At 41.0% G+C, this 25,099-nt stretch overlaps 1 protein-coding gene, 2 long non-coding RNA genes and 6 other non-coding genes across 10 annotated transcripts in view; 7 read left to right on the top strand and 2 right to left on the bottom strand.

The window, feature by feature from the left end:
* The window catches only part of LOC145441029 (uncharacterized), a 416,627-nt gene that overhangs the window by 372,543 nt on the left and 18,985 nt on the right, over positions 1–25,099 (top strand). The gene's annotated exons all lie outside the window — the stretch shown is intronic.
* Positions 2,923–21,435, bottom strand: LOC145441016 (4-hydroxyphenylpyruvate dioxygenase-like protein). 2 transcript variants are annotated; one of them, XM_080318808.1, is made up of 7 exons: positions 20,854–21,435; positions 19,775–20,031; positions 18,651–18,754; positions 18,475–18,583; positions 17,405–17,519; positions 4,031–4,158; positions 2,923–3,169 (listed from the first exon to the last, which is right to left on the bottom strand). In XM_080318808.1, exons 1-7 carry the CDS (start codon positions 21,205–21,207, stop codon positions 2,992–2,994), a joined length of 1,245 nt encoding a protein of 414 aa, XP_080174934.1. In that variant the 5' UTR covers positions 21,208–21,435; the 3' UTR covers positions 2,923–2,991. The 2 variants fall into 2 exon arrangements, with proteins under 2 accessions (XP_080174934.1, XP_080174933.1); XM_080318807.1 differs by having other exon boundaries at positions 18,475–18,586; positions 20,854–21,429.
* Trnac-gca (transfer RNA cysteine (anticodon GCA)) lies at positions 4,371–4,442 on the top strand. The gene has a single exon. It is a non-coding gene; the product is annotated as a tRNA-Cys (tRNA).
* LOC145441026 (uncharacterized) lies at positions 8,028–17,398 on the bottom strand. The gene is made up of 2 exons (XR_013915696.1): positions 8,307–17,398; positions 8,028–8,220 (listed from the first exon to the last, which is right to left on the bottom strand). It is a non-coding gene; the product is annotated as an uncharacterized LOC145441026 (long non-coding RNA).
* On the top strand, positions 12,972–13,047 carry Trnac-gca (transfer RNA cysteine (anticodon GCA)). Its single transcript has one exon. It is a non-coding gene; the product is annotated as a tRNA-Cys (tRNA).
* On the top strand, positions 14,056–14,127 carry Trnac-gca (transfer RNA cysteine (anticodon GCA)). Its single transcript has one exon. It is a non-coding gene; the product is annotated as a tRNA-Cys (tRNA).
* Trnas-gcu (transfer RNA serine (anticodon GCU)) lies at positions 14,696–14,767 on the top strand. Its single transcript has one exon. It is a non-coding gene; the product is annotated as a tRNA-Ser (tRNA).
* On the top strand, positions 15,602–15,673 carry Trnac-gca (transfer RNA cysteine (anticodon GCA)). Its single transcript has one exon. It is a non-coding gene; the product is annotated as a tRNA-Cys (tRNA).
* Positions 16,353–16,424, top strand: Trnac-gca (transfer RNA cysteine (anticodon GCA)). The gene has a single exon. It is a non-coding gene; the product is annotated as a tRNA-Cys (tRNA).

The raw sequence follows: 25,099 nt of genomic DNA, 5'->3' as shown, positions 1-25,099 counted from the left end.
AAGAGGCGGACCCTGAACTCCATGCCGTGTCAACTGTCTTCCTCCAATGTTGCGGATGCTGCACATGCAAATCTTACATAGTTATCGGGTGATCATGATTTAGAATCGCCATCGTGTAGTCTTGAAATGGAATCTTCAAATCCATCACCTGAATCTTAGGGTTAGAAGCCGACGAAGTCAGTCATATGCAGATTAGCTACCTAAGCCCAGAGGACATCAGAACAGAGAGGATGTGCAGAATGGGGTAAATACATAGGGCTCTTCGACTCACAAGTAGCAATTTTGGTAGGGTTTTGGAGTGCTTTGAGGGGAACAAGACAGCAGGTAGCCTACTCCATATGCAACATCTCTTTTCAAATCACTTCAAGGACAGTTCAGTATGAACAGGTATTCAATATCGTGGGGGTTATTGCACGAAGAAAGGGCCATTCAAGACTACTAAGCATCACTCATGTGAATGTAGCAAAGATCGGTCTTGTTCTTTTTCCATATGGATATCTGGGTGCTTCACATGATAGAGTGATTCTAGCTGAGCAGACCTCATCCGCACTGGTGTGCTTGAGGTATCGTAACAGCACATGCGATGAGCTCATGAAATTTGAACTTGGGCAGAAATCACAGAAAATTAGTTTATATTTGACTGCTGCTAGATAATTACAAGTAAATCACTCTTATTGGCATCAAATTCAGGCCCAAATGTATGTCACAAATAGTCCTGCCTTCTTATACTCTGTATTCCCAAGCCTTCCTGTCCTTTACGTTGGAAGAAAATGAATGGAAAGATCTGTTCTTCCCCAGTTCATTGTCATTGGTGGCACTGCATTCATAAACACGGCAGTATTTCGGCATTATATTTCAGTATATGTTATTAAATATTTTATTTCCTTTCCTAATTTTATTATGGATAAAGAAATAAACATTTGACTGTAATCTTGTCGTTTTTATACAGTCTACACGGCTATAGGAATACATCGTAGTGCCGACTATAGGTTTAGGTAAATGCAGCGTCCTCCGTTGCTGCGTCGTATCCATGGCCATTGTCTCTCGACCAATCAGCGTAAAGTTTGGTTTACGGCCGTATATGGCGCGATACAAGAAGAAGGGCGTGGTCACGTGATATACAGCGTGGTACAATGTGATATAATGGCGTGTTTTATATTATAGGGTGTATGAGCCGTAAGAGGGCGCAGGGCGTCCCACATTGTATACTTTGCAAAAAAAAGCTATCTTTCCTCGATAGCACCACCAACCTACTGAGGCACATAAAAAGTAAGCATCCTACCATAGATTTGAACAGAAGATCGTACGAAGAACGTGAAAATCTCAACGCTGGATGATCGTCACACTGCCGTGAACATCTCAAGTTGGGTTGAACAGATATTAGCCGAACTCGATGTGAAGCTATCAGCAGTTACTTGTACAGTGAGTGACAATGGCTCGAACATGAAGTCAGCAAAAGACATGTTACAAAAAAAGCATGGTTGGTGCAGTCTAGGTTGCTCAGCGCACTCAATACAACTTTGTATCACACATGCTTTGGCAATCTCCTCAATTCAACAGTGGCTTGCTGACGTTAGAAGACTTGTATCTCATTTCAAAAGATCAGAGGTAGCAACATCATTACTAAAACAGAAATGCGAGGAGATGAAAGTGGAGTTCAGAAAGCTTGTGATGGAAGTGACAACCAGGTGTAACAGCACCTACTACATGTTGCGGAGATTATTTGATATGCAGTGGCCAGTAATAGCTGTATTGAATGAGCAACAATCCCAAACTAGTAAATAAATGCTGAAACAATCGGACTGGATTATGATGAAGCAACTGACTGACATATTGAAACCTTTTGCTGAAGCCAATGAGATCTTGGGTGCTGAAATGCAAGTTTCAATATCACTCAGAAATCCGTCTATTACATCATTGAAGAAACATGTCTGGGATGCAGCATCAGAAGCTAGCGGACCGATGAAAGAGTTTTGCACGATTTCTTGAAATGCCTGTAGACGGTGACATTACTTGGAAAGCGACCGCACTTGATCCAAGATATAAAGTCAAAGGACTTGACTCCACACAATCTGTTAAACTTGGCGGTTTGCTTGAGTGTGAACTGCTGGAGGATGTAGTGGGCAAGGAAAAAAATGCTACTGTTATTACCAAAGCTACTCCCACAATTAACAGTGGTCCAAGTCAAAGCTCTTCATTGAATAAGCTGCTTGACGCAGTTTATGATTCCAGTGAGTCAAGTGACAGCTCTAGCGACACTGATGTTAATTTAATTCATGATGAGCTTGAGAAATACTTCTGTGAAAAAAGGCTCACACAAGATCAGAATCCTCTGAACTGGTGGAAAGAGAATAAAGCCAAGTATCCAAACATTGTAAACCTAGCATTGAAATATCTGAGTGTGCCAGCTACTTCTACTCCATCAGAAAGAGCATTTTCAACAGCTGGGAATACAGCATCTGCATTAAGATCTAGCCTCACAGGGAGGCACGTGGAAGCTCTCGTCTTTCTGAAATGCAACGGTTTATACTAACTGACAAGTCCATTTTTATTTGCATGTGTATCCTACATTTTGAATGGCCTGTGTACAAGTAACTGTACAATATTTCGAGTGACCACATGTGGCAATGTCATTTTGACATCAGTTTGCCATAAATTTTCTTTTGTACTAATATAAAATGTGGAAATAGGACTGATTTCTGCTTGTTTTGAACATAGGACCGCTTTCTCAGTGATACTCGAATACTCGACTCGAAGGTTTATGCTCGATTCAGAATCGAATCAGCTTGGTACTCGATTTTGCCCAGCCCTACTCGTAGTTTGACCGACAGCCTTGTTTTGATGCTCATTACTTGACCCTACAACCTTGATGCTATCAAACTCATATAATCGTCCTATCGCATAACGAATTCAGTCAACGAATTTCGGCATATAGTATTTTTGGTATTTCATAAACTACGACGCTGTAATAACCATAATATCCCAGTGTTTTCAATAAACGGAGGTCTCGACGTCTCCGTCTATTGCAGACAAATGAGCCTGCACGCCATCCCACAACGCTTTGATATTGCCCGCCCCGAAACCACCTTCAGTCCGGTGCCGCTGAATCAACTCCAGAAAAAACGTCTGCTCCCTGAACAAATTCCTCGTGAACACTTGCAAGATATACCTGTGATGAAATAAAAAACAATTCCTACGTTAATCTACAACGTTAGGAGCTGGTAAACATTGTGATCTTCAGGTTTTACACTTTAACTCACATCTGGGTTGTGCAAGCTGCGGCCAGGGGCCAGATCCAGCCGCGAATAATTGGTTTTGAACGGCATGCAAGCGCAATGTGTTTCAAATTTAGCTTATATCCTGGTTACCCTGATACGTTTAAGCTAAGCTCGAATGGCCCTAAATAGGGGACAAAGACACTAGAAATACTATAATATACACATGAATATTGCTGAATATATTTATATTGAAATAAACTCGGATATTGCGGGCTCTCACTCACTCCCTGGTCAGGGTAAAAGAGAATTGAAAGTAACATTGTATATCAAGAATCGTATAAATATTTTTCACAAAATATATTCAATAACCTGAAAATTTGTTAGCGCTTGGGGGGATTTACCTTCAAATAATAATACTAATTGTTATCTCTTATCCGTATTAGTCGGATATCGAATTTTGTTGAACGAAGTCATCCTCGTTGCTGATTCTGAGTGAGATGGTGGGGCTCGCGAGTTGTAACTACTAAAAAGTGTATGTGCGATCCGTTGCGTTACTGCGGTATTCATATCTGGCCCGCCTATTACAAATGTTGCAAATGCTTCGCATGACACAGAGAACAAAAACTGCACTAATTTTTCAGTTCCAAAAGTTTTATATGGAAATAGAGGATTAGGTGAAATGATAAGACAAAAAGGAAGAGTACCTTCCAAAACTTAGCTGCAAAACAGCGATAGGCAAATCATACGCAACCATCGGTTACGGTATTTGTAACTAAATCACAATAAAAATGAGAACGTGGCGTTTAACATACCATGGCTCTTCCCTTGCCGGCAGCGAGAGCTCATGCCCTTCCGCTTGATTACTTTCAATGAGAATGCCCGACTTTACCAATTCTTCCAGGGATACACCGAATTCCGTTACGTGGCGTGAATTTTCAATCTGTTGAAAGTAATCGGGCGCTTAGCAGATGAGCTGAGCATGTACTCACGTCCTGTGTAGTGCATATCACGCGACATCGAGAATGAAAGTGCGACACTCGCGAGAGAACGTAACCATTTATAGGCATCGACATACGAAAACTGGCGAGCACTTACAAAGATTTTCCTCAGGCTATGCAAACAAATCGCACACGCAACACTAGGCCGATGCAAGGGGATATAGCTCAGTGGTAGAGCATTCGACTGCAGATCGAGAGGTCCCTGGTTCAAATCCGGGTGTCCCCTAAACTTTTCCGAATTATTATCATGATTCAGCCGGGTTATTGCTTGATTTAACAATTGCAACTTTTTGACCGCAGTAAATGCACGGTCAGTTAGAATATTACGCGGGTATATCAGTTTGAATCAGTCCTATACAGTTACGAACCCATGGATCAGACATGGGGTAATCGCGATTAGTAATCGTAATCGATTACGGTATCATACCAGGTTATTGATAGAAGAAACGTCGGATTTTCAAACGCCCCTGCTCCTTATTACGTCACAAGTATTAGCTATGGCATTGCGTAACGAATTATCCACACATAGTGAATATATATTCGATTCACATGTAGAAGATATAAGTAGTGTGATGGCAAGAACACCTGCCATGTCGTACACCAGGTCATCAATACACTCCAGACGCCAGTACCTTGCAGCAAGATAATTCTCACCACGCTGTCCAGTTTCAAATAGAACGTGGTATGTATTGATGTTTGGTAATGTTTAGCTAAACGCAGTTTGACCGTTGCTGCTTGGCGAACCGTAGGCCTGTGTGCGTACACTGGACAAAGGTTTGAAATCTTGTACTCGTAAAATGAAACATTATGATTTCCACATCGAAGCATTAAAAACAACGACTTCTGATATAAATCATAATCGAGCCGTTCTTTGCCGTTTGTAGCTTACAATATATGTAAGTGGATTGTAGGCAGGCGTTGTTGTTCAGTTTATCTTAGTCTCATACGTGACTCTACTCGAAACGTGCACCAATCGTTATTTCGCCATTCTTTACTACACATTTGGATCTGACGCCATAGCCACCCGCTTATTCACCATGTGAGCGTGACTTTTAGCTAGAATCAGGACCGTAAGAGCACTTCGTCCATAAACGTTGGTATTGGGCCCAGGATAGGATGATCATTGATCAATCAAACATCCGGCGGGCGGGTCAAGTCCAAAGAATAACTATTCGTGAGATGCACACACATATTTCCATTTCTTCACTTCCGTCTGTGGGTGCCCCAAGTGGCATTCCTATCGTGAGGCTCAGATTAGAACAGGACTAATCGTCGCGCCCATCCAGCGTGACATATTAGGCGAAACTGCATATGTCTTGGAGTTTTTTGGCGCGGTAAAGGCCGGCACTGAAATGCCTATCTCTATAAATTATGCTTACTTTTTTTCTCGAGGGGACAGAGGTATGCATTTCAAAATCAAGAGATCTAGCAACATTAAATTGCGAAGAAAAATTTGAAGTTAATTAAATCCATCGAAAATACTCTATAATTTATGAAATATTTTTGTGTCCTCTTCTGATTTGCTCTCCACCCAATTGGGGGTCTGAGGTGCGGCAGTTGAGGCCCTGGCTAGAGTGCAAATCGTTTGGTGCGAGAAATCGTCAGCTATGAAGTTGAACTAAAAATACATTATGACGTAACAAGCATAATGACTTCTCAATTAAAACGAAAGTTGTTCTCTCATGAGGCATTCTCATCGCAATCGCTATATTGTCTTCTGATAAGTGTTCAAAGATAAGTTCTAAGAAGCAAAATAAATGTAATCGTCAGTAATCGTGATTACTTTTCCAATGTAATCGTAATCGACAACTCCTTGATTTTGCTGTAATCGTAATCGCGTGATTCAGAAGTAATAGTAATCGCAATCGATTACATTCGTGAAGTAATCACCCCATGTCTGCCATGGATACGCCTGATAGTTTGAATTACAGTCGTGGGAGAAACTTAAAGCTCGAACAACCATAAAGTTTCTACCTTAGGCCAACAAAAGAATTAGAAATCATAAGATTCCTCATATGAGAGACACAAGGAATGCTTGGTATCGCATGATTTTGTTGACAACCCTCGTGCCGAGACTACTCCAAGTCGCTTCGACACCTTCCTATCCTTTCATTGTATCGCATTATTGTGATGTATTGAACTGATAAAATTGCTAATAAACCAATGATGATGATGACGACCACCAGTACGCTGTCTCCAGGCGCGTAGCTAGGGGGGGTCGAAACCCCCTCTTTTAAAAACGCGAAACCCCCTCCTTTAACGCGAAACCCCGACCTTTTCAAATGACCGCTTTGACGTTAATACTGGGTTGCAATTCAATAAGTCGTATTATCCAGCATTGCGCGCGGCCAATTAACGAAAGGCGCGTTGCCAATTAGCGAGATTCGTCCGTGCGTATTGCACTGCACAATGAAACGCGACACGATCTCCCGCTGAGATGATTGCGAAATCAGGTCATTCATTGTCGCGCGTTCGGCAATCGTTGCTAGCCTGATTTACCGCGTCTCCAACAAGCCTAATTCCGCTGGCTCGAATAATCGCATCTGCAATAGGCCCTGTGCGCTCGATATCGTCGCTGGAATACACAATCACAACTGCATTGTCTTGGTGCGCACGATATCTTCGCTGGCCTACACAATCGCATCTGCAATAGGCCTAGTACATAAGATATCGCTAGCCTAACTACCGCGTCTTGGGCCTACCATGCTTTGGCTCCTATTTCTCGATGGCTTGGATAAAATGCTATTAAGTATATGACCCCTCCCAAGCACGACCGTGCCCGAACAATACGTAAATAGATCTCTTTATTAATTCTGTCGTTTAAATTGGAAATACTTTCCCATTTCACGAGCGCCCAGGGGAGATTGCCGAAAACCATATTTTCACTGAGTAACCTTTTTCAGGATATTGCCTTTGTCAAAGTCACCAAGATTGAGTTGTTCTGTAATGCCTTGGGTCAAGTTTGCAGACCTAGGGGGTTTGGGGTGTGTTATTTGACTTGTTTTAGGGGGAGGGGGTTATCACTATGCTGTTTGGCTTTTGCGGGAAATTATTCGCGCATTGCGCAATTTTCTTGCTATGTGCCGGAAAAAATGTAATTTTAGGCCGTTTCGCCAAACCGTGCGATAACTGGCAATAAAGTAACAAATTTGACAACTCTGCAGGAAGTAGGTTATACAACGGAACCTGTCGAGTATCTCATACTCAGCACCGTAACTGCCGCACCCCAAACCCCCCAAATGGGGGGGGGCCCGAGCTCAAAGGGGGCCCAAAATTATTTCGTGAATTAGCATAAATAATAAAGTATTTTTTGAAAATTTATGCCAATTTTTCAAAATTTTTTCGCGCTGCGCGCGAATTCAAGAAGCCATTTATCTTTATTATTGGGTTAGGGTTGTTCAGAATTAACCGACTTTCAAAAAGTCGTGGTTTTCAGTCCGATTCCCATGCCTTATACCATAAAAACATATTCTAGCTACTTTTTTTCGTAATTCATCCCTTGCATCCGTGTGCATTTTGAGCTGGAAAATTATCGGCTAAAAATAGGGGATTCCCCTAAAATTTGAGTGACGCCATTCGGACTAGGCTAGTAAACGTCATATATAAGCTGGGTTTATGCAGCTATTGCGGTTTGGAGTGCTACATAACCTTATTATAGAAAGTATTGCCGGTTCAGGACACCATTTTCATGTCCTACACTCCCTTAAAACTCCTCAAAACTGCATAAGACTGATAGTCATTTTGTTGGATCACATATCCTACACTCCTCAACCCTACCTGAGATTGTACATCAATTTCCGGGATCACCATGTGCAAGAATACAACTGTGAATGTATCATTCACTCACAGCCACATTTTAAACATCACATTGTTCAAAGGAAACGAAACAATAAGGAAAAGAAATAGATCAACTTGGCAAATACTACTTAAATCAGGTGGATGAAATGGTTGCTTTAGAGAAATCGGCATATCTGTTCGCGTGATCTTCCACGGCTTGTAAGAGGCTCGTCCGCTGTTCTTTGTCATCTGTTTTTAAAGCATCAAAGTCGATATTCAATTTTACCAAACGCTTTGCAGCGTCTTTAACTACTTCAACACTACTCACAAATTCTTGAGCAGTCACAAAATGCGGATCTGTATGCTATTCCGAAACTGGAAGACTCAACTAATCATGTTCGGCATGTATAGCATCGAATAGAAACCATGATTCCGGTCCAATTAAAGCAACCATACTCATTGACTCAGAGACAGAGTCAGAGATTAGACTCAGAGGTATACCTCTGCGAAATTGTTCAAGAATTGGCATTTGCAGCAATTTAGCAGCCATCACTTCCTTCACTTTGTCAGGAATCTTTGGTTTAGCCGAGAACATTGTAGATACCACCGTTTCCTCGGTGAGATGCCAATGATGTTTTCACATCTTTTTATATGCCACATCAGCAACTGTGAAATCGCATGATGTAAAGTCTTTCATGTCATGAAGGAATTTGAGATCATTACTCTGTGCGTCACATGCAATATTAGTTTTAAGCTGGGACAGAAAACTGGACAATATTTATTCGTACCAACTTTCTAATGAACTCTTCAGAATAGCCCATGTGCTCACTCCACATGAACATTTTTTGACAGTACAGCACTTGACTCGTCCATCCAGTGCTATAGTAGCACCAGGCTTGCGAAAACGATTATCAACATATTGGTCATATAAAATCACCAAGGCGCCTGTTGCACAGTCTCTGTAGTCATCTCTTATCAATACTTCTTTCTGCTTTCCATTATATGGCTTAATCAGTGGAATTATTCTTGCTTTGCTTCATCAGCTTTCATCGCCAACCCGCTGCCTTCATCAAACTGAAGTGTTTTAGAGCTTCCTAATTGATCAATATCTTTCCACTTCTTGGAAGGTATTAAAATCTGTGTTTTCAGGGCCTGTGGTCGCCGATCCAAATGCACACTTCACTTCCAAATCTCCCGGATGACTAGTTCATGAATATGATGGCGACAAGACTGTAGAAAACTTTCCTGTTTATCAATTCTTCAAGTAACAGAACAATTTTTTCCATTGTTTGAGGATGTTGTGTCAAACACAAGAGCTCTGACATTTTTTGTTACATTATATAGTTCCAGCAGTTGAAATGACGGATCAGCCAGTGCTTTTCCTGTAGCACTCCCCAGAGTTCGAATGCCAAGACGTTTGCCCTTCTCAAATGCGTTACAACACGTAGACGATGCCAGCACTGCCAAGGCCTCAAATTGCTCTCCTAAACGACTCCTATTGAGCTTTCCATTCCAGTGCAATGTGATGTGCTTTGGTGGATCGTTTGCTATTTTTTCAACAATAGACTCAGAAATTTTAAAACGATTTGCAATGCGTCGTTGATAGGTTCCAGATCTTGAAAGATGAAAGTCATTAGGGTCACCATCGCAAGCTTTAATCAGTGCTGCAGTTATCATGGTAGCAGCATTATCGCTGACTTTCGAGCGATCGGAAACCTGGCATATGTCTTTGTTGTTGAACAGGTTTACAGGCCCTTTTAGAGTCACAAATTTAAAGCAATGACCCGATGTCGACTGCGCCACTTTTCACACTGTCGCTAATCTTTCAATGGCATTGACTTGTGTGATGGTCTTTGTGGCAGCCAGGAACCAAAAACCCATTACCGTACTTCATCTCCTACGTCCTGGATGTGTAACTTTACTGGTTCATTTTTCGCATATGCATGCTCTCTTAGGTGTAACACATACTGCATAACTTTCCTAAGAGTAAGCAGCTTCGATCTCGTAATGTTTCCTCAGATGGCCCAGCTAGGAAATGCTGTGTCTGCGACCGTGATCTTCTAGTTTTCTTTGATACTATATCACTAGATGGCAATTTTCTCTTTTTCAGACATTTCGCACTAGAGCTAATCCTAGAAAAATAAATATACATCAACTCAGTCAAGCAACAAAGAATAGTTGGAAACATTTCAGTTCTCTAAGGTCAAACACATACTGCACAACTTGAGCAAGAATAGTCGGATTAGATCCAGTTATTGATTCTGGAAGATAATGATTCCTAAATTGGAAATACTCCGACCAGTATATTGCTATCTTAGGAAATAACATAAAATTCAGAGCAACGGATTGGCTGTTTTCCACAGTCACTGGAAAAGACATTTACAAGCTTTGTTTTCTATCTCAGTAGACAAGAAAGAGTATCAGGTCCATTAGATCGAATAATTCAATACTGCTACAATACTATAATCACTAATCCTGCGCTAGACTCGCTAACAGCATGAGCCAAAAAGCTACCTGGTAAGTCCTGCACCTCAATCGTAAACACAGTTCTTCAATAACAAAGCAGCAAAACACCTGAGTAATCAATGATCCCCATTTCACTGCCGTGACTAGCGCGTCATCAACGCTAGAACATCAGCTTCACGTCAATGAGAACACATGCGATTGCTGTAGACTGTAGAGTCACTCACAACGGGGGAATCCCCGAATTCCGAAGAATTTTTTTGGTGCATGAAAAAACGGCAAAATGCACACGGATGCAGGGGATGAATTACAAAAAAAAGTAGCCAGAATTTGTTTTTAAGGTATAAGGCATGGGAAACGGACTGAAAACCTAGACTTTTTGAAAGTCGGTCAATTCTGAACAACCCTATTATTGGGTATTAGGCCATTACCGCGCTACGACGCACCAAGACCTACAATCAAGTTTTAGGCAATATAACATGCGACTCCAAGAAGTGTGCCAGAACGATCGGCAGCGAGAAAACCTTGGCCGAAAAGGTCTATGCCCTTATGCTGACCGAAGACTGCGTTCTATATATAAAATACACATAGGTTTAATTGTACATAGGCGCCTAAATGACTGACGCCGAATGTTCCTGTCTTTGCAATCTGAACCTCACAAGACAAATACCATCCCGCTGGGAAAAAATTTATGCCAGTGAAGAAATACCAATTTGAAATCGTGTGCGTCTCTTAGTTTAGAAGCCTACGTTTGGGCGATTCTATATGCTTTGATATAGCAGACTGGAAGTTACGAAATAACATCATGTAACGAAGTCATATCAACCGGTCCGCCCGCCAGAAGATGTTTAATTATTAGTTGCGGGCCATCCCGTTTTCAAGACACTTCACTCAGCTCTACCGGTAAATCTAATTACGTGAGTAGAGAGGAAAACAAATTGATAGCATAATATATATGCAATCGCCGATCTGATTGACCGATTTTATCATAAATTATCGAATATTTTCGCGCTTCGCGCTGGCTCACAATACAGTACAGATGATTTCGTGACAAACGCGAACAACGTGATGGGGGGGGGGGGTCGTTTTATCACCCTATGGGAGCCCAAGACCCACGTTTTTGGGGGCCTGACGAGGTGCTGTTTCGTTCCTGCCAACGGGTATACGCTTGAAGATGTTTAATTATTAATGGAGTGGTCCTACCTTTTCAAACACACCGCACTCAGCTCTACCGGCAAATGTGATTACGTGAGCAGAGAGAAGATAAAAATTGATAACAATATAGGCAATTCCCGATCATACGGACCGATTCAATCATGAATTGTAGAAATTTTTCCGCGCTTCGCGCGCTTAGGCGACAAAATCTGATTCACTCAACAAACTCCCAATGAATATTATAAATAGCGTTAAACAGTGTATCGCCGGAGGGAGGTCTGGGGGGCGAAGCCCCCCAGAAGTTAGGCCTATAACCCTATGGGGGGCCCAAGACCAAAGTTTTGGGGGGGGGGCCTGACGAAGTGCTGTTACGGCCCTGCTCATACTCTAATATTGCAAGAAAAATTATAAATACAACTTTGTACTGCAACTTTTGTTAAAATTAAATGCAGCTTTCCCGCGAACAAAAACTTGCCTAGTTATTACTGGTTAAATAATTGCAACTCGTATGTCGCAGCGAATGCGCGGCTATTTAGCGTATTACGCGGCTTAATCTGATTATATCAGCCATTCACGGTTTAGATTCAAACCCAGCCATTCGCAGGATAGCTTGAATTACAGTCATGGGACAAAATATAAACTCGAACAAACATTGATGTTTCTACCATAGGCCTACAAAAATTCGAAATCTTAAGATTCCGCATGAGTATAGATTACTAACCTACGGATAGATGCGCAACACGTGACTCGTGGTTGAATGCGCGGAGACGAGTCCTGTTGAGCCGGCTAAAAACAGAATATTTGATAGTCCTATAGCTGGCGATCTAAGCGTCCAAATTTGATGTCTGCTCTTAAACGAAAGTTAGTGTCGCATTGATTCCGAAAATACAAATTAAAATCTCGTCAGGGCAATGTAACCACTTTAAAATAGTCGTCAAAGGACGATTGTTCTGGACAATGAGAGCGCCGCAGCACAATGACCATAACAATGGCCAATTGCGTCGAGCGATTGTTCAGAACAATGATAATTTTCAGGCTTTGACGACTATTTTGGAAGTGGTTCCATTGTGCTGGCAATATTTTATTTTTGGAATCATTGCGACACTAGCATTCGATTAAGACCAGACATTTTAAATTTAAACGCTAAGATCGCCAGCTATATGACTACCAATTATGCTGCTTTTAGCCGAGCTGCGCATCTATCCGTAGGTTCGCTAGGTTAGTAATCCATTGCCACGAGGAATGCTCGGTCTGACACGAAATTGTTAGTAAATCTCGTACCGATGACGCTGAGTATATTGTCAGCATCACGGAAACAATCACCACGTACGGAACGATTCGAACTGATTAAAATAGTGGTGGGGATATAGCTCAGTGGTAGAGCATTCATTCGACTGCACATCGAGAGGTCCCTGGTTCAAGTCCGGGTGTCCCCTCATATTTTTACGAATTAAACACACAATTCAGAGTGGGTCATGTAAATGCGGAATGTAACATTTTCAATCGCAATAAATGGGGCATCTGATAGCAGATTACGTATAGCTAACGTTTCCAACACATTCGTTCACTAATCGTTTGAATTGCAGTAATAGGCGAAAGTGAAATCTCGAACACAAGACAAGCGTAAACCATCTGTCAACAAGTTTTCACTCGCAATATTTGGAGTTTCTATTAGCCGATTACGTATAGCTACAGTTGCGAACACATTTATTCACCAATAGTTTGAATTGCAGACATCGGCAAAATCTCAAACACAAGTCAAGCGTCCACCATCGGCCAACAAAAGTTCGAATTCCTCGGTCCGGCATTGACCATCGGAGCTCGCCTTATTGACCGTGGGGAATATGGCTCAGTGATATAGCATTCTACTACAGATCGAGGGGCTCCTGGTTCAAATCCGGGTGTCCCCTAAATTTTACGATTTTCACAGTTTCTATAGTTTCTCGATCATAAAATGTACGGTCTTCCCGGTGACAGAGATCGTCTTTATGATCGGTACACCTGGCTAATTGCATTCGCGTCGGGTTGTTGTTTTCGGGGCTTCGAAACCCTGTTCGTATTGGACTTGCCAACATTTACTTCGTATGGTTTTTTTGCTTTCAAGGTTGTTTATTCTGATTCCACATGAAATGAAAATCCATGAATAGCACACTGGTCGCGACTTAAATCACCTCGTAAATACATAAAGTATATCAGTCTATCAGTTTCTATATGTGTAATACACATTGTGTACGTGCTTACTTTGTTGCGGTCACGTGACAATGATAAATACTCCATGAAATACCAATTTGATACATTGCTTTAACAACGTTCTCTTCTGGTAAGACTGGGTATTATTGCGTCACACGATTCTAAGGTCTGGTACCACGTATATCTATTTACACACTTCTATAACAATAGAAACTACATCACTACTTCGAGACGCCGTAGCTATTGCCGTTGAAGGGGATATAGTTCAGTGGTAGAACGTTCGACTGCAGATCGAGAAGTCCCTGGTTCAAATCCGGGTGTCCCCTGCCTTTTCTTAACCTATCGGCGATTGGACTTGCGGTGGTTATACGTAAACCACAGGATAACAATCAACCATTTTCACATACGAATCAATTGTTGTATGCGTATAAGCCCAGCCCGCTGTTTTATATCGTGATTAGCGATATATCAGCGCTATTTTCCAATACTCCTTTTTAGGCCATCAAGGAATTATTTTTCCACTATTCAGCGATAACCCAACAGATGTTTTATATAACAATCAATGCGCTGTAAATTAACAGATTCTGCAACTACTATCGAGTATTCTACTAGATTAGTCCGTTCCAGTTGCGAACACATGCATTCGACGTGCAGTTTAAATTACGGTTATGACTATGAGGAAGGGTGAAAGTTCAAACAATAGAACAGCGAATATATCAAATTCGAGTTTTAAGTCATTTCTCGTGAAGGCGGTAAGGTCAAGAGCATCCTGAATATGGAGTCGGGCTTGACTAAATTGAAATCCAAGTGCCAATGACGCTGTGAAGTCCTTCACAGCACGAAAATGAAAGAATCGCCAGAACCTGATTGAATAGAGCGCAAGAGGGTGGCCGTGGGGATATAGCTCAGTGGTAGAGCATTGGACTGCTGATCGAGAGGTCCCTGGTTCAAATCCGGGTGTCCCCTTTAATTTTTCGATTACCTTAATTATATCTCGACTTGCATCCCTCGTTAAATACGCGACTATCCACAAGACGATAGCCATTTTCATATTCGTATTGAGATAGTAATAAGAGCGACTGTGTCGCCAGAACCTGTGGAATATTTACCTAGCATTAGGACGCCATTTCGGTTATTCATAGCAAGATGAACTTAACGTTTCCTGTATACTACATGACACTAGTTACTGTTTTTTTTTTATATCAAATGGTATACTGTGTGTTATTATTATAGGTTGTTACTTGTTTCTTGTGGATCGCATTGTGCGTTGTGTATCGTGAGCAGATGAAAATATAAAATCTTACGATTATAACTTCATAACGACAACATACTTTACACATTTCGAAGTCGATTTTAGTTCATTCCGGTAGTTCGCTAATGATGAGAGTATCACCTTGATAATATCAAATGACTGAAATTCGAAGTTCAGTATCATGAATAGCTCATTTAATTTTCCATCAGAATCGAAATCAAACGTTCAACCGTAGATCGACAAGTACGTGGTTTAGATCCGGATATCCCCTTGAAGTTTTCGATCTTAACTTTTCCAAAATTCATCTTCAAATCCGAATATTCTATTGTTAACATTTACGGTATTACGCAGGTTACCAGTTTATGTTTGTGTTTACTTTCTTACTAGCTCGTCACAACGACAGAATATTGCTCAATTTTTGAATTCGATTCATTACAGTACTGGTGTTCGCTTGTGGCAAGAATTGGCGTTATTGCGTTACGTTTTTCAAAGTTTGGACTTACTCTCCTATCGCCACAGAAAGTATATTTTCACTGCTTCTAGGTATCGGGGATATAGTTCAATGGTAGAACGCTCGATTGCAGTTCGAAAAGTCCATGGTTCAAATCCAGGTGTCCCCTACCTTCTTTTTATTCAAATCTACCGACAATCAGACTGAATAAAGAAGCGTCAACCCCTAGCAAGATGAATCAACCAAAAATACTTTCCAGATTTCGAATTCGTTTCACTTCATTATCACGCTCGCTGGTGATGAGAGTGTCATTTCGATTATATCAGATGGCGTGATTCTGATGCTCGGTATCTCGCCCAGAATGGAAACTATAGTTCAAAGTTTCAAGACGCTTTCACTGGAGCCTGGGATATAGTTCTGCAGTGAATGTTCAACAACAGATCGGCCAGTACATGTCTCAATTTGGGCGACATAACTCTTATAAAAACTTCTGAAGTTTTAAGATCCGCACTATGCAGATTCCTGTTAGAACGATAACTAATGATAAATACGTTATATTAAACCTCCAAAATATGTATCTATTTCGACAGAAGGAACGTGTTCAAAATCTTTGAATACTCAATAAGGTATGGTGCTGACTGCTGACTGTCGTTTCCAGTATTCCTGTCATTTGTTAATATAACGTCGCCGCAACAAAATACTCCCGAAATTTTAAATATTCGCTTCATTGCAGACGTTCGCAATTGATGAGAGTGAGCCAGTTTCATGTGATACTGACGTTCGGTGTCACGGATTGTTTTGCTCTTTTATCACCCTAGGAACATTATCGGTGAGCCAATGCTAGCGGCGAGGATATAGCTCAGTGGTAGAGCATTCGACTGCAGATCGAGAGGTCCCAGGTTCAAATCCGGGTGTCCCCTTTTTCACATTATGATTCCAAATGAAACGCGGAGATCACGTAACTAGAGAACAAATACCCACGCCAATCACATTCAATCTTCGGTCACTATTAAGATAACCCTTATGAGAAGAACGTTGAGTTCTATCATACGGTATGTGTCTCCTACTACAGTGTTGTGTCTGTGCGTACAAGGTAACCAAACATCTCTCAGCGTAGTAATTTATAATAGAGGGTAATTCTCAATCAGTTCGCTGTAATAATAACAACATCACAGGACAATTGGTCGGCTATTATAAGCAATTAGCAGCCGCCCGTCGACAAAATCTACGGGAGTCGCTGACACAGAGCTGCAAGTTAGGAGGGCTTGGCTTATTTTGAAGACAAGGTTTCCTGAGTAGGCTGCCATTGCAGCATTGTCATCTTGTTTGACGGCTACTTCCCTACCTGACGTACCCATTAGACAAGCTTTCAAGATTGGAATATCATATACTGGACTTTAAATCTTATTGGTCTATACTTGTCATAGCAGACGTTATTCAGGGTAGGGGGTGAATGCATAAGACAGTGTTTGAAGTAATATGGCTGAGGTTTCTTGTCATGTGGATTATAGCTTGATTTCGTTGTGATGGTGTATAGTAGTGCCATCGTGTGGAGCATTTATACTTGTCAGGATCGATTACATATGGTGGTATTAGGTCCCATTGTCAGGAATAGCACTTGCGATAAATTGTTCTGCAAATACCTCACTTTCAACTGAAGGCAGTAGTCTTATTTCAAGTATGGCAGTTTAGGAATCAACACATCGACATGCGACAGCAACCAAAGTGCTGTAAAATGACCCTGCCCGATGCCCACAGTGCTATTTAGGTATAACACAGCATATCACATTTGTGACATGTCAAGGATAGAGAAATAAAATCAATGCTGCTAATAACCATGATGACCAAGTACTGGGTAGACTATTCTTGAATAATTGATTTGATGTGTGTTCTAACATACCATTTGGTAGTAATTTGAAGGTGGTGCAACGAAGAATGCGCCAGAGTCCCTAAAATGGTTCACCGCTTCCAATATATTATTAGTGCCAAGTCCGATATGTTGGATTCCACTACCCCTGTGAAAACACATATATTAGATATGTTTATCAGTGGTTCTCGAACTTTCTAGACACTGCCCCCTTTATGATAGTGAAAAATTTTGCGCCCCCTTTATTGTCATATTGCAAAATGCTAGCAATCCCAACAGATAGTTTGATGGCATGGAAGGTTATGACTAGGGCAAGTTCTTGTTGCAGTCAAATCCGTGGAAAGTTGCATTTAATTTTCACAAAACTTGCACTAAACAGTTGCGTTTATGGACAAGTTGCTTGAAATTATCAGGGTATGAGAGACTCAAATCGTTCCGTATCCAAGGCACCGTAGTAAAATTCAATGTTGGCGACTTCAGAAAAAATCAATAGTCTGAAAAAATTGACCCAAAAAATTGACCCACTGAAAATATAATTTTCGGCGGTCCCGCCTGAATGTACGTCAAATCGAAAATAATTGCAAAAAGTTGCATGAAAAATCGAAAGAGTGGCAATACAAGATTCCTGCAAACAGCTTAAAACAACATAATATATAACTTCTGCATATTTAGGAAGCTGCCAGAAGTTGTAAAAAAAGTTGCAAAAACTTGCCCCACTTATGACTGTTGATGAGAGAATTCTCAAATATGAAATTCAGATTATACACAGAGCAATAACTAAAAAATTGAGGGAAATCAAGTGCCCCAGTTTAAGACCCACTGGTTTAAAACATGATATTTATCTCACAACGAAAATACGAGCTCATTTCCATTGTAGCCTACATAAAATAGATATTGATTATTGATCCACAAGACATTTTCACTCATCATACAACGAGAATCTAATGAAACGGCCCAAAAAGAGATAAGTATGAAGTATACCACGCTACGAATTACGCTCTTGCAATCATTATGCATAAAACAGAATCAGGTAACGGTATACCATACGGTATGTATAACAGCTCGCATGAAAAATGGGATTGATACTAGACTTTGACACATACCCGTGTTGCTCCAAGAAGGTAGAAATCTGGTCACTTTTTGATGTTGTTAAAGGCTCCCCAAACACAAATTTTACAGGAACGTGTCCTCGATTGTGACCATCAATAGTAGCTGCTGATGGATAATGAAGTTGAAAGAAATATTTACCATGCATCAGTTAAATTGAGCATAGAAATACTTGGAGGATCGTTGCTTGCGCAAAGATTGATACCATGTATAGCTTTCAACTTCATACCCATCACTCCACTTTCTACTTTGAAGCCTTCTTCGATTTGGTCATCTCTGTAAATTATAAACACCTCATAAATAATCTACATTGCATGAGTCGCCCAACCATTTTCAAAGACGCAACCATGTGCCATAGGGCTGTTCAAAAATAGCTTGCACACCAATTTCGACTATATTATAACCCGTGGAAGCGACTTTATTAAAGAAGTTTGGATTTATTTAATAAAAATGAATATATCATTTTTTCAAAGTTTACTCGCTACCGCATGTTATGATGTTTGGAAAAACGATGCACAACAAATTTGGCTCAATTCCCACCAGTAGAAGAAGCTTCTACAGCTTGGAATTGAGCCAAATTTATTGTGCATTGCTTTTTCAGACAATCTAACAATTTCACGGGGTAGCAAGTAAAATTTGAAAATTTTTACCTTTATTTTTATTGAATAAATCAAAAATTTTCTACTAAAACTTCGCTACCACTTGTTGGAATTGAGACAAAAATGGTGGGCAGCATTTTTAGGTAGTCCTAACAATATCACTCAGTAGCCAGTGAAATTCGAAAAAAAAAATTGTAACAGCCCTAATGTGCAATTTCATATCCTGGTATAAATATTTTTGTGTATGATCAGTTGCAAGCCATTGATTCAGTCGCTCAGTTTTGCTGCAGTTCTTCTAGCAGGCAACACTGAAATATTGGTCGATTGTCGCATGCAACCATTCAATTGCATAAAGTTTATTGGTTATCATAATAAATAGTTCGCAAATATAATGAAAACTCACAACAGGACTGCGGCTGCAGTTAACGGATAACAATTACAAAATCATCATGACAACCATGGCCTGAGTACGTCAGAAAAATAGTTTAAATTGTTCAATTAGGAAGTAGATATATAATAAAATATATTACCGTACCATGTGACGTCATATGATGTCAAGAATACAAGATGAGCAGTATTTCATAAGTTCATGAAGATAGGCTACTGGAGCAGTAATTTATTTATAATACAACAGTACTCGCAGCAATGCATTACCAGCAATATGAATACCTGGCCATAACAACAAAGATTTTCTCACCTATTAATGAGCAGTCGCTCAAATTGAAATACGAAATTGTACCAATTTACCGCTTCGTCCGCCTGGCCTGCAGGAACCATATAAGCGAGATGATCAATCATATTTAAATAACTTTGTTGTGTGGGACCAGCTTTGTGAACGTTGAAGTGCGGTAAAAATTGCCCATTGTAATTTGATAAGTCGACTAAAGTGTGTTGAACGTTTCCGAAAGGAGACTGAAGAATTGCAAAATATACTGTTCCATCGGCGTCGCTGATCTAAAGTTTAAAAAAATATATTATAGTGCAGCGCAAGGAGCTAAGCAAGGCCCTATCCAAGATACCACCGGTTGAGGGGAGGGAATAGAAAGAAGGGAATTCTGGAAGTTCAAGCTTAACTACTCATTTATTTCTGATATTATATAGTTAGGTTTTCTTGCAATCCCATCTAGTATTTGTAATGTAGTAGGCCTACTGGATTTTCATAACATGCTCGGTTTTTTATTTGTAAATCTACTGGATTTTCATAGCATGCTCGGTTTTTTATTTGTAAATCTACCGGTACCACTCGCTATAATTATTTGCCTTCCTATGTATTTTTTGATTTGTTGATGACTGTCATTCATTCGTTCTGTTAATGTTTTAACTTCTTCACCAGATGTTCAACTTGTAGCCATCATAGTCTACTGCAATATTGATAAAAAAAACAGTTCTCCTTTCCAACATAATATTGGGTAACTCCTATTCCATCAATGCAGTTGACTAGAAGATCCAGGGAGCCCTAAGGATTCTATTCTATTTATTTGGCGAGAAAGATACAAAAGGCCGCAGCACAGGCATGAAAGAGCTAATTGCAGATCTGGAGTACTGAATTTCCAAACCCTGAACTAAACCAATTATATACCCCATCCTGTGGGCTGTGGTTATATGGCAATTTATTAATAATTTAATGTAAGCTCACCAATTCGACAGTGAGTGAACAATGAACCTCCTTTAAATATCACCCATCCATCCAAATGTTTTTTTCTTGTAAGGTATACACCACCTCGGCAGCACACATGCTATATATACAAAGAGCTTCAACTGTAAAAAGCCGATTACCTTGGATTGAACTAGACAGGAACCTTTACCAGACGTCTTCACTCTGGTTAATATTTCTTCCATGTTATTGCACTGGAAGCAGGCGTCACACACAGTGTCAACGGGATAACTGACATTGTTTTTGCAAAATGAGTAGCCGAGAAGTTCATTTGCATTGAGACAAGCGTTTGTTGTTTTTCTTCGATCGATGATGAAATAAACATTATTATGGCATAGAACGGTGGCTCCATTCGCCTCTCCATCGGAGACGCGGTGTCCGTAGTGATAAAAACCGAATCTTCTTATTAAAAAACTAACGAACTTCTCAGGGTCACCCACGGCGAAGCGAACATGATGCAATCCAAGGAAGGTCATAGCATATATATTATATAGCCTAATACTTAGCGAAATAACTAGCAAATACCAACGAAACTGTAATAACTAGCAAATACCAACGAAAACGACAGTTATCATTTAAAACAGCAATACCTGGTGATGAACAATACCGAAATAACACCTTCTGCCGTGACGCCGGTCGACTACAAGCGAACCGCGGCAAAAATAAACAGACGGCACTTCAGCTGCAACACGTGAAAGTCCTTTCAAAAAGTCCTGTCGCGTCGCGTTCCCCGTCCAGCTTCTGCAAGCGTCGAAGTTGCGCAACATTTACGTAATTTCTCATTTTGACCTTGGGTTGAGCGTATAAACAAGCAATATTTTGAATTTGTGCATTGGAGTAGAAATAGAGGTTGAATGTCAACTGCAATATTGACATCGCCTTTAGGGGATGACTCTGGAAATGTACCATCAACTATGTTGTGCTTGATAATTAATTGACAGCTGTTGTAGTTAGTAAGTTAAAAACTAGCACAATTGTATTTGAGATATGTGCGGATCACGCGTTTTTCGATACCGTACAGCATTTATGTCTATAGCCACTCTTACGTTTCATCATAGCCTTTATAAGGCTATGGTTTCATGCTAAGTTCGAAAATCTAATCATCTTTTGTATCATCGATGCTTTTCAATTTACTCGCTCCTTGTTTTTTTTCTGACTTAGTAATGAAAAACATCTAATTTCGAATGTGTTTAATAAAGAATTTAGACCAGTGGTTCCCAACGTGGGCGATATCGCCCCCCCCCCAGGGGGCGATTTGTCGGTCCAGGGGGGTGAAAATAGCGAAGGGGGCGATAGGGGGGCGAAAACGGACGAAGGGGGCGATAGGGGGCGATGGCGCGTTAAAATAACTATATTGGCGTTCATGACAGTAACTGCCGCACTCAAACCCCCAATTGGGATGGGGCCCGAGCTCGAAGGGGGCCCACAATTTTTTTCGTGAATTAACATTAATTATAGAGTATTATTTTGGAAATTTAGGCAACTTTTTCACAAAATTTTTGCGCTGCGCGCCATTTCGTGGTGTCATGTTTCTTGCTTATTGGATACCCTTCCTCCAAGAAATAATACGCATGAGTAATAGAAATGGGCATCTCGGCGTCAGCCATTATCACACTATGACGCACCAAGACATATGAAGTTTCAGGCCATGTAACATGCGACTCCGAGAAGTGTGCCAGAACGAGAAAACCTAGGCGGAAAAGGACTGCCTTTATGCTGACCAACTTCGATATATATACGATAAACATATATATTTAATTGTCCATAGGAGCCTAAATGGCTGGCGCCAAATGTTCCTGTCCTGGCAATCAGAACCCCACAAAACAAATGCCATCTCGCAGAGAAAAATTAATTTCCAGTGCAGAAATACCAATTTGAAATCGTGTGCGTCTTTTAGTTTAGTACATATGGGCGATTTTAATATCTTTAGACATAGCAGACAGGCCACGAAATGCCATTACGTAACGAAGTCATTATACCCACGGGTCCGCCCGAATATGTTCAATTATTATATTTGCGGGCCCTAAATTTTCCAAGACACTTCACTCAGCTTTACCGGTAAATCTGAATACATGAGCAGAGAGAGGATAAAAAATTGACAGCAAGATATGTGTAATTCTTGATCATATTGACCAATTCAATCATGAATGATAGAAATTTTCCACGCTTCGCGCGAACTACCTAATGGGGCCAACAATTTTTGCTGAGAAGTAGCGGTAAAGAGGTATCGGGGGAGTTTGGTCTGAGGGTGCAGAAGTTTGCTTTATCGCCCTATGAGGGGGGGACAAGACCAACGTATTGGGGGGGGGCTGACGAAGTGCTGTTACGGTCCTCTTGGAATCAAGTCGGAGAAATCACCTTTTTTGTGAGTCAACCCTCCAAAATTTAGCTGTAAAAGTGTAAATTCGAGGCCGAGCCGAAAAGTTGACCTTTTTTCCTAGTCAACTCGCCGATGATTTCAGTCTGTATGCCCATTTTTCGGTTCCCAATATTTGGGGGGCGATGATAGCCTTGGAGTTTGAAAAGGGGGCGATGAGTCGAAAAAGGTTGGGAACCACTGATTTAGACTTAGCATGAATCAAACATAAATGACTAAAATCCCCCTTGAAGACGTCTTGCATATGATATGACATGTTATTCTCCAATTTTCGTGCAGACAAAATTAATCTAGAACAGTGGTTCTTAACCTTTTTTTCCTCCAGCGCCTCCTTTCAAAGATTATCGTGCTCCAGCGCCCCCAACCTCATATTGTAAGGAATGTAACAAAGACAATGAGTCAGAGGGAGGGCCGTAACAGCACTTCGTCAACCCCCCTAAAAACGATGGCCTTGCGCACCCATAGCGTGATAAACCAAACTTCTGAGGGCTTCGCACCAAGAACCCCGTAGCGTGATTTCGATGGTCAGCAAAGTTTGTGTGACCTAGGCCTGGTCGCTCTAGGTGCCAAAATATTCTATAATGCATGATTGAATAGGTGGTAATTACATATATAGGTCGCTAAAAACTTTTTATTCTCTCAGCCCACGTAATCAGATTTACCAGTAGCGCTGAGTGAGCTGTTGTATTGGAAAATAAAGGGCACGTAATTAATAATGAACATATTCGGGCGTGCCCGTAGGTACAATTAATTCGTTACCAGTACCGTAACAGCTCTTCGTCAGCCCCCCAAAAACGTCGGTCTTGGGCCCCCCGTAGGATGATAAACCAAACTTCCGGGGGGCTTCGCCCCCAGACCCCCCTTCGGCTATCCGCTATTTGTTGATAATGGCCATCTACATTGGGTGTGCATTTACTGAGCCAGATATGCTCGCCTAGACGCGTGAAGCGCGAAAAATTTCAATAATTATTGATTGAATTGGTCAATATGATCGGGAACTGCATATATATTGATATCAATTTTTATCCTCTCTCTGCTCACGTAAACAGATTTACCGGTAAAGCTGAGTGATGTGTGATTGAAAAGGAAGGACCCTTCAATAATAATTATACATCTTAGGGCGTATACCCGTTGGCAGGAACGAAACGACACTTCGTCAGGCCCGCCGAAAAAACTTGGGTCTTGGGCTCCCATAGGATGATAAACCGACCGCCCCCCATCACGTTGTTCGCTTTTGCCACGAAATCAGCTGTACTGTTTAGCGAGCCAGTGCGAAGCGCGAAATTTTTCGATAATTCATGATAAAATCGGTCAATAAGATCGGGAATTGCATATATATTGCTATCAATTTCTTGTCCTCTCTGCTAACGTTACCAGATTTACCGGTAGGGCTGAGTGAGGTGCAATGTTCCCTCGAAGCTGCGCACGTGCCGACACGGTCTCTGCGCACAGAAAATCTACGTTGCGCACAACAAATCCGAATTTATGACCTTTTTTTAGTCGTTACGCACTGTTGTCCAAGGGTCTGCGCAGTGCGAGTTTGTGAGTGTGCGCAGACTCGTCAGAACGTAGAGGGAACATTGTGAGGTGTCTTGGAAACTGTAGGGCCCGTAAGTAATAATTAAACATAGTCGGGCGGGCGGACCCGTTGATATGACTTCGTAGCATGATGTTATTTCGTGACCTCCTGTCTGCTATAAAAAAAAATATAGAATCGCCCAACAGGGATATCGCCCAACGGGGATATCTAGTTCTATATATCCCTGTCGTCCAATCGTACTAAAGTAAAAGACGCACACGATTTCAAATTGGTATTTCTTGACTGGCATATTATTTTTCCCTGCCAGATGGAATTCGTCTTCTGAAGTTCAGATTGCCAAGACAAGAACATTCGGTGCCCGTCATTTAGGCGCCTATGGACAATTAAACCTGTATGTCTTTTGTATAAGGCTTTATATCACAAAGTTTTCGGTGTTAATTCGCTCTGAATA

The sequence above is a fragment of the Botryllus schlosseri genome, chromosome 6 (genome assembly GCF_051294905.1).
Source record: "Botryllus schlosseri isolate E-star chromosome 6, Bs_hap1, whole genome shotgun sequence".
Taxonomy (NCBI): domain Eukaryota; kingdom Metazoa; phylum Chordata; class Ascidiacea; order Stolidobranchia; family Styelidae; genus Botryllus; species Botryllus schlosseri.
This window is presented reverse-complemented; position numbering and strand designations above follow the sequence as displayed.

What these genes read in the sequence shown, in the direction of transcription:
- LOC145441016 (XM_080318807.1), bottom strand. Translation starts at nt 21,207, where the DNA reads ATGACCTTCCTTGGATTGCATCATGTTCGCTTCGCCGTGGGTGACCCT. An exon ending in CTTCAAATTACTACCAAATG is followed by an intron (nt 4,159 to 17,404) that starts GTATGTTAGAAC and finishes TACTTTCAACAG; the next exon opens with ATTGAAAATTCACGCCACGT. An exon ending in CCGGCAAGGGAAGAGCCATG is followed by an intron (nt 3,170 to 4,030) that starts GTATGTTAAACG and finishes ATTTCATCACAG; the next exon opens with GTATATCTTGCAAGTGTTCA.